Source organism: Mustela nivalis (assembly GCF_964662115.1).
Source record: "Mustela nivalis genome assembly, chromosome: 9".
Taxonomy (NCBI): domain Eukaryota; kingdom Metazoa; phylum Chordata; class Mammalia; order Carnivora; family Mustelidae; genus Mustela; species Mustela nivalis.
Window position 1 is genome coordinate 114,330,040 of NC_139028.1, and position 9,141 is coordinate 114,339,180.

The 9,141-nt window shown below is 57.3% G+C and overlaps 1 protein-coding gene across 4 annotated transcripts; it reads right to left on the reverse strand.

The window, feature by feature from the left end:
* Window positions 1-134: 134 nt before the first annotated feature.
* On the reverse strand, window positions 135-5,107 carry CTSF (cathepsin F). 4 transcript variants are annotated; one of them, XR_014316252.1, is made up of 14 exons: window positions 4,778-5,105; window positions 4,446-4,544; window positions 4,076-4,160; window positions 3,922-3,983; window positions 3,718-3,793; window positions 3,005-3,118; window positions 2,735-2,880; window positions 2,550-2,646; window positions 2,390-2,470; window positions 1,590-1,709; window positions 1,446-1,510; window positions 1,257-1,347; window positions 788-929; window positions 135-703 (listed from the first exon to the last, which is right to left on the reverse strand). XR_014316252.1 is itself a non-coding variant. In XM_082748516.1 (14 exons), the coding sequence occupies exons 1-14, from the start codon at window positions 4,985-4,987 to the stop codon at window positions 629-631; spliced, it is 1,428 nt and encodes a 475-aa protein (XP_082604642.1). In that variant the 5' UTR covers window positions 4,988-5,105; the 3' UTR covers window positions 135-628. The 4 variants fall into 4 exon arrangements, 3 of the variants coding, with proteins under 3 accessions (XP_082604642.1, XP_082604643.1, XP_082604644.1); XM_082748516.1 differs by having other exon boundaries at window positions 788-846; window positions 1,590-1,757; XM_082748517.1 differs by having other exon boundaries at window positions 788-846; window positions 4,778-5,103.
* Window positions 5,108-9,141: the final 4,034 nt, after the last annotated feature.

The window sequence follows — 9,141 nt, forward strand, 5'->3', positions numbered from 1 at the left end:
TTCTTCCTCTTTCGGTTCCCGAAGCAGAAGCTGGGCCCTTAGGCTCCTGGGCAGGACCAGCTGCCCAACCTCGACCCTCCAGGAGTCCCGTCTAACCCCCCTTTTCCCTTAGGTACCAAGCACTCACACCACACTGGGGCTTAGGACACCTCTTTATTGCTGTTAGAAAAAGGCAGTTACGATAGTTTCTCTAGATGTGTAAGGAAACAATGTCCCCAAATCCAGGGGGAACCAGAAAATGTATAGCATCAGACAGAGGAAAGGCAGGGCAGGAAGCCAGAGCCTGCTGAGGACAAAGCTGGGTTTAAAACCAGAGTATCTTCTTCCCACCTGCTCCGTACCCAAGCCCAAGGTTCTTGCCCCAGCCTCAGCAGCCAGGACACCATCCTTCGGCCCAAGGGCCTCCTAGCTACCACAGGTCAACAAAGGTGCTGCTGGGGAACTTCAGGGTAGGGTGGGGGGGAGAAGGGGGTAGGGGTGTTGCCCTAGCCCAGTGCCTTTTGCTCACCCTGAGCTACCCGGTGCCTGTCCCTCAGCCAGCTGTGCCTCCTGGGAAGGGGCCTGGACACGCAGGCCAGGCTGAGGAAGGGGCTGCTCTGGTCAGCACCAGGTCCCGCGCTGGTGCTCCTCAGTTCACCACTGCCGAGCTGGCCATGGTGTTCACACCGCAGGCCCCGGACCCACGATGCAAGTAGTAGTAACCCTGGCGGGAAGGCAAGGGGGCTGGTGAGGGCGCTCAGGCGGGACCGGGCTGGGCGGGGGCCGGGGCCGGGCAGCCCAGACTCACCTCCTCGCCCCAGTCTGAGCCCCAGCTGTTCTTGATGGCCCAGAAGGGAGTGCCAGAGCCTGGGGAGCAGTGCGGGACGCAGGTCAGGGCTCCCAGCCCTCTGCACTCTCCCAGTATCTGCTGTGGTCTACTGGGACAGGTACTAGGAAAAGAGCAGAAAGCCAGACAGGCCCGCCTACCACCCTCCCGGAGACCTGGTGTGGCTCTGGGGTCAGCGGAGGACACCCAGCTCTCTCCCCACCACCAGGTTACTTATCTGAAACAGCTCTACCTCCCACTGCCTCAGCATTCCCATCCGAGAGGGGACAGCGGACTCCTGCCTGGCCCAAGACCCACAGCGGGGTAAGGACAGGGTTCCCAGGCACTCCCTCCCTTCCCCCATCCAGGGGTCCTGAGAGGCTGTGGCCCAACTCCTGCCCGTGACCCAAAGCGGCAGGGCAGAGGATGGGGGGCCGTCAGTGGAACTCACGGTTGCCGTAGCCCACGAGCAACACCGCGTGGTCGATGAGCCAAGGGCTGCAGAGGGGCCGCAGTGGGTGCGAGATCCCATGGCGGTAGAACTGGGGTGGGGAGAATAAAGAGTAGGGGGCCGCCTCCAAGGAGAGGTGGGAAGGCAGCCGGCCAGGGATGGGCGGGAGCAGCAGAGCCGGGGTCTTACCTGCATGCCAAAGGCATTGATGGCGACGGAGATGGGGCCCTTCTCAGCCAGCCAGGCCGCCAGCGCTGAGACACGTGAGGGACCGCGTCAGGGACAGCCAGGCGCAGCCGGCCTGCCCCCACCCTCGCCCTGGCCGGTACTCACTCTCCTCATTCTGGCTCAGCTCCACCGAGTCATTGATGTAGACCCTGGCCTTCTTCGGAGAGAAACCGCAGGTCTGCATGCGGCCGCGGTAGCTGTAGTCGTCCTCCGTCTCCAGCCCCCCTGGGCAGTGGCGGGGTCGGAGGGCGCACGGAGAGAAAATAGGGACCCCTGTGTGCCACACACTCGTCTTCTCCAGGCCGGGGGCCACACTCAGCCCCTTCTGCGAGGTCTCAAGGTCCCCACCCCAGACCAAGGCCCTGGCCTCTTAGCAACAGCCTCCCTCTAGAGATGACGAAACAGAGACTGAGGGGGCTGAGGGAGGAACCAGGGAGAAACAGGGCTGATCCTTACTCGTCCCAGAACTCCTAGGGCTCTTCGCCTTGGCTGCCTTGCCCTGCTCAGTCTGCTCCCAGTGTGGCCCAGACCCCTGCTGGGCTCCCAGTCTTTGCACAGCCACTGCAGTCCCTCAGACTTTCATCCCTGGGCCGCTGAAGCCCACCACAGAACTGAACTGCCAGTTTAAGTCAATACCTCCTCAAGGATGAGGTATGTTGTTACAGAAATACAGACCTCCAAGGAGCAAAAACACCAAGACCCCTGCTGTGCACCAAGGACTTTAAGTATCATCTCCTCACTTGATACTCAGAGCAGCCACGTGAAGTGGTCAAGACGAGCCCCATTTCACAGATGAAATCACAGAGCTGACTTGCTGAAGGTTTTCATTAAGGCTTGACATCAACACCCGAACCCGCTGAATCGCGCTGACCCCCACTGCCCCTCCTGACCCCGTGAATGCATACCCAGAGTCTTTATGGCCGAGTAGGCGTTGGAGGGCAAGCCACCCAGGCAGGCCTTGTCCACCTTGTCACAGTCCAAGAGCTCTAGGAGATAGAAGCCTGGTCCTGAGGAGCTCTCTGGAGGGGCTGGGCAGGGGGCAGGGGCGTTGAGTAGGAGGCTCACCCTGCTCGGAGAGGGAGAGCAGGGCCCCCTGTTTCAGGAACCACTGGCCCTCCACGTTACCAGTGACTGAGAAAGCCCAGCAGGAGCCACACATGCCCTGCAAGAGAGGGGCAGAGTCAGACCAGAGCCCCCTCCCCACCCCAGTGCAGTCCTCCTGTCCCGCCATTGCCTCTTAGAGGTCCGACCTGGTTCTTGACTTTGGTGACAGCCCCCTTTCTCCTCCAGTCCCACTCGGATGGGGCAGAGACGCCAGTGGACTTGTCTAGGCGCATGTTCTTGCCACGGTACTCTCTTAGGAGGGGATTCAGGTAGATGGTATGGAACTCCTCCTCTGTGGGGAAAGGTGGGCAGGGGATGGGGGGGTGGGGAAAAGTATAAGGCAGCCCTGATCGGGGGCCTTGGGAGGAGACCGTGACTCTTCCGGGCTCCATGAGGGCTCTGGCCACCACTGCTACCTGTAAGGTCACTGAACTTGGTGACCCCATACTGAGCTGTGCCACGGTCCAGTGCCTGGATCTTCTGTGCTCGCATCATGTTGTTGGAAAAGACAGACATGCGCCACTGGGTTTCTGAGAACCAAGGAGCAGGAGAGGAAAGGTTTGGACCCCAGGCAGATGATGAAAGGCACTTGGGACTAACAAGCACAAGGTTTCCCTGGGGAGTAGGTGGGCTCTGGATCAGGCCTCAAGCTCTTTTCAAGGACAGAACTCTGGGAAGGTCTGGAGATGAGGAGAGGTCCAGACCTGTGAGTGATAAGGGGGAAGTGGGAACAATTTTTTGGGTCACACTGAATTGATGATAGCCCAGGAGTGAAGGCAGAAGCAAAATGGGCTCCAAAGGGTATCCTCAGACAGGGGGTCATGGGAAAAGACCACCATGCTGGAGAGATGGGGGTACCAGCAGAGAAAATCTGGCCTTTGCCCCTTCCCATTCTACCCAGAATGAAGAAGACCCATGCTTTCTGATCAAGAAAAAAATATGGGAGAAGGAGACACGTCCCTGAGGCAGCTGTCCAGTCCTATGAGGCTGGGCAAGAACTTGGGGATTTAAGGAGACCCTGAATGGATGCACTGCCTCTCGTGTCCTTCCCCTCCCCAACACCAAGGTACCAAAGGGGGGTAAGGTCCTCATTTGGTTGGGACAGGTACAGCCAAGGCAGGGTCCTCACCCTCCTTCGACTCATACGTCCGATTATAGGTGGTAACGAACTCCTTGAAGATTGAAGCCATTTTCACGGAAAAATCCTGTAAGAGGCACAGGGGTCTTTACAAGTAATCTTTCACAGATTCACCAGGGAGCCCAGGCCAGGGGGAGGGAAAGAGAAGAGGAAATGAAGCAGCAGCAGGCCGCCAGATGGAGCTGGGCTGCTCACCTGAGGCAGGGGTTCCTTGTTCAACAGTGGAAGGACTGAACTCAAAGTCTCGTTTTTGTCATCTGGATAGGGTTAGAACAGAGAAGAAATCAAGGCTGAACCCTGAGTGAAGCCTGGTCTGAACTACGCCAGCATCCTCGGGCTATCCCAGCACCTGTGACCTTGGTATCCACTGGGCCGCAGTCCCTTCTCAGGAGCATGTGTTTTCCTAGCTCGTCCAAGACTTCAAAGCTGCAGAGCTAGAGAGAGAGGAGGAAGCCAGTCTGGGGGCTGGGAATGGAGCAAGGCCTTGGCAAGGTGGAGCTGGAAGGGCCTCGTGTGAAGACCCCCTCCAAAGCAATCCCCCCCACACAGCGCACAGTGAGGCAAAGTGCGCACCCCGCCATGCCCCCTCTTAAGTGCATTTTGGTTTCTGGCCCGCAGAACCTTGGGAAATGACTCAGGGTGGGGTAGTTGCTGCCTCTTCATCACTTGACCCAAACTCATCACGGGGACTGAGGAGTCCCAGGAGCCCTACAACTCACCAGGGTCTTCTTGGACACAGGGAGCTGGCACACCGTGGGGTCGTTGCAGGGAGGCTCCTCTAGGGTCGCCCTCAGGGAGTACAGCGACCCCTGGCCCGCCTGGATGGAGCAACGGGTGAGGCGGGCACGTCCCTCGCTCCTCAGCCCGTCCCTCGCTCCTCAGCCCGTCCCTCCCACAGCCCCGCCCCACCCCCTTCCTTTCCCGATCACCAGAATTCGTCCCTCCGGCATCCCGCGGCCCCCACCCCGGGCCCAGGCCAAACTTCCCAACCCCCCGACTAGGGCCCCCGCGCACCAGGACCAGGAAGCCCGCACCCCAGGCGCATCCTCACCCGGCGGACGCGACCGCGCACGGCCCCCAGCGTCGCCCGCGTCCCGGCTGCCCGGCCGCGGTTGTACATCTCCAGGGCGAAGCGGGCGGGCCCCAGCAGCTCCGGGTACGCCGCCTCCCGGGCCTGAGCGTCGGCTGCTCGGCGGGGCGGGGCGGGAGCGGCGCCCAGGAGCAGCCCCAGCAGCGACAGCAGCGGCAGCCAGGATGCCATGGCGAGGGCGAAGCCGGCGGCCCGGACGCACCGACCGACGGACGCGCGGACCAACTGACAGGGCAGCGCAGCCCGCGGCCAGAGGGGCCGACGTCCCTCCCCCTGCTCCCGGGGCGGCGGGGCGCGGGCCAATGGACGCGGGCCCGGTGCGCCTGCGCACTCGCTTATTTACGCGAGGCACGTGGGCCGCGCCTGCGGTGCAGGCGAGTCTTTGCCAAAGCGCGAGGAGGAGGAGGGGGAGGGGAAAGAGGGGGAGGAGAAGGGGGAGGGAGGGGAGGGGGAGGAGAAAGACGGAGGGGCGTGGTTGCCTTGCAGCCTCACAGCAGATCGGTCAGTCTGTGGACACGTGGCCCGCCCAGCTGCAGCCTTGGAATAATCCTCTTAGGTCTCGGAGACCTTTAGGGAGGGGAAGGGATGCTGGCCTGGAAGTGACAATAGTTAATTAACAGTTGGTTTTAGAGCCTGGGTTCACAGCTCAGTTGCCCCTTGGAGGCTCCTCCGCTCCTCAGCAAGATGGCAGGTAATATCCCCCGGACTGGCCGTGCCTACCGCTGTCGTGGGGATCTAACACAGATCCGCACGCATTCGGTAACCACTAAAGCGAGGTGCCGCGTGCAGGACTGTTCTGTGGTTCATTCAAGCTTTCACAGCTGTGTTCCAGGGCCTTCTAGCAAGAAGATGCATGAATAGATGTATTGGGCACGGGGCTGCCTGCTTGGAGCTCTGGTGGAGAGACAGGAGAACGAGATTGTCCTGCAGGGTGTTCCCAGCTAGGGAGAGAAACAGGGAGGAGAGAGTTTAAGGGAATGGAGGAAATCCCAGAAGGGGATGGAGATAGTTTGGGCTTAGAGAGCGTGGAGGACTAACACTAAATGTCACCCGGTCCAAACCTGACTTGCTGCAGCAAGTCTAAAAAGGTGAAGTGATTTTCCAGCTACTCAGAAATAAGTGCTGGAGCCAGACCAGAGCTGGCTTTGAGCTCCATCCTGGCTGAGATCTGAGATGCCTGAAGGTTTCCAGCAGGTGTTTACCTCTCCCTGCTGTGCAGTTTAAGCTCTTTGGGGCTTCCTCTGTGTCTCTTACAGGAGACAATCCCAGGTCTTTAATGCAGCGTCTAGAGCCCCTCCAGTGCCGACCAGTCAGTCCTCACCCTGTGCTGTGCACTTGAAACGTCAGCCTCCGTCCGTCTGTGTCTCACAAGTTCAAGCTCTTGCACACGTCAGGAACTTCCCACTGCTCTTCCCTCCACCAGACACCCAGACACCCTTCATTTCGCAGTGTAGAGGACACTTCCCCAGGAAGCCATCCTTGTGCCACCCCCACTGCCCCTGGCTGGGCCAGCTGCCACTGCTGCTGTACTCCTAGATGCCTAGCCCCTGAACTTCCTCTCACACTGGGCTGCAATTTCTGTGTCACTTGTGGCTGTCCTCCGGAAGGCAGGGATCGGGTCAGGGCAGGGACCTTGTCCTGCTCGCTGCCGCTTCCTCAGTACCTCGCAGAGTACCAACACACTAAATACCTGCTTAACAGATGTTTGTTGAATGAATGCATGACTCCTTTGGCGTGCCCTGGATTGGGCGTGACGTCACCCAACTGTTATTTAATGCACAGCTGCCTTTTCTAGAAGGATAAGTGATGTGAGGAATTTTGGAAATGCCTGCCTGCATCTATGGCAGATCCCATACCCACGCTCACACGCACTTCATCTCCTGACAGGTCTGAAGCTGAAAGAATTAAAAATAGAGATTGCTAAGTCCCCAGCAGAGGCAGTGGACTTTTCTTAGATCCAGGTTTCTGGAGATCCACGTCGGCCTTTGCGGGAAACGGTCATCTTTCTCAGACTTTGGTCCCTGAATGCTGGAACCACCCGAAAAGTGGCTCGTTTTCACAGCAGAGTGAGGCAGGAGAGCATAATGATAATTTATGGATTGGTAGGGGAGCAGGGTATTTTTTTAAGGTGCATGTATGTTACCTTGGGCAATTCTCGCAACAACCTGGAAGAGAAATATTCTAAGTGAGGAAACTGAAACCGAGACAGGGAAACTGAGCAGACCCCATGAGAGAAAAATCTGAGTCTTTATTCCTTGCTCATTTTCCTGCCCCTATTCATGAACCCCTGCCTTACGCCTGTCCTCTGGGTGAAGGTCAAGGAGTCAGTGATTTCTTTTCTTTTCTTTGTTAAGATTTTATTTATTGGGGCGCCTGGGTGGCTCAGTGTGTTGGTCCTCTGCCTGCGGCTCAAGTCATGATCCCAGAGTCCTGGGATCCAAGCCCCGCATCCAGGCTCTCTGCTCAGTGGGGAGCCTGCTTCCCCCTCTCTGCCTGCCGCTCTGCCTACCTGTGATCTGTCTCTCTCTCTGTCAAATAAATAAATAAAATCTTTTAAGAAAGATTTTATTTATTTTGTGAGAGAGAGCGAGAGCGAGAGCACAAGCGGGCTCAAGCAGGTGGGGGTGGGTGGGAGAGGCAGAGGGAGAACCAGACTCTCCGCTGAGCAGGAAGCCGGATGCAGGGCTCCATCCCAGGACTCTGGGATCATGACCCAAGCCAAAGACAGCCACTTAACTGAGCCACCCAGGTGCCCAAGGAGTCAGTGATTTTTTGGAGTCTTCCAGCAAACAAGATAACATTTAAGGAGTGACTGGGTGGGGTCATATACTTCTCCAAGACCCCTGACTGCAAACACCTTGACCCCAAGACCCCTGGCTCCAGGGCACAAGTGAGGACACCTGAGCGCTCATCTGTATTCCGCCAGTTCCCGGATGCCTGAGAGGACTTGTACGCCAGACCGCCATCCTCGATAAAGATTCCAGACCCCCCCCCCCACCAAAGACTCATGCTTCTTTGCTTTCCGAGGCTCACAGACACTCCACGTGTATCTGCTTTCTCTGTATCGTCAATGAACTCTACTTTCCCCTACAATTGGCTCGCGTTTGATTTCCATCCTATGTGAAGCCAAGGACCCCTCCTTGCTGGTCCTGCGGGACCCCCTCTGGATCCTTGGACCTGGCCTGTCTGCATCAAAACCAGGGGCATGCTGACATTCAGAAGCTGAGTAGGAAAGAGGGAGTGACAGAGGAGACTGGGAAGATGTGGACACTGAGTGGGGAGGAAGACTGAGAAGGTCATGTTCATAAAGTGGGAGAGAAGAGGGTGTATTTCGGGGAAGAGGAAGTGACTGTCTGGGTCAAATGCCATAGGGAAGGAAGCCAAGTAAGATGAGAGAGACGTGACCTTTGGATTGGGTGACATGTAGGTCACTAGAGACCTCACTAAGAGTGGTGGGTTGAGGGGAGAATTTGAGAAATGTGGACAACGGCCGGAGATAAGGATCTCAAGCTTTGCCATGTAGGAGATTAGAGAAACAAGGTGATAACTAGCCAGGTAAGAGGCATTGGAAGAGTATTTTTGAAGACCGCAGACTCTAAGGTTACGTGTCTGACTTTGCCTCCCGTCATGATCTCAGGGAATTGGGATCGAGTCCTGCATCTGGCTCCCTGGTCAGCCGGGAACCTGCTTCTCCCTCTGCCTGCTGCTCCCCCCCGGCTGGGCTTTCTGTCTCTCTGTTTCTCTCTTTCTCTGACAAAATCTTTCATGGCTCAATTGGTTAAACATCTGCCCCGGGCTCAGGTCATGATCCCAGGGTCCTCACATGGAGTCCCGCATCGGGCTCCCTGGTCAGCAGGGGAGTCTGCTTCTCCCCCTCCCCCCTGCTTCTGCTCTCACTCTCTCTCTCTTTCAAATGAATGAATAAAATCTTAAAAAAAAAAAAAAGTGATGGCAGAATCTAGAGCACTTTTATGGGTCGGTGTGAGTGACCAAATGGAAAGCGAGATACTGATGATTCAGGGGAAAGGGGAGAGAATAGCAGGAGCAAAGAGATTGGAAGGTAAGAGGTGATGTATTAGTTACCTGTTACTGTGGGAACATCACCGCAAAATGAACCACGAGGCTGCAGTGTCCTGGGAGACTGGCCTGGGGAAAGCTCTGCTTGGAAGCTCAGTGGTTACTGGCAGCGTTCAGGTCCTCGAGGGCTGCTGGACTGAAGCCTCAGTTCTTTGCAATCTGACTGGCAATCCGTTGCCCTCAGTTTTTTGCCCCATGGGCCTTCCAACATGGACTTTCATCCTCAAAGCTGATGTGATTTTGGAATA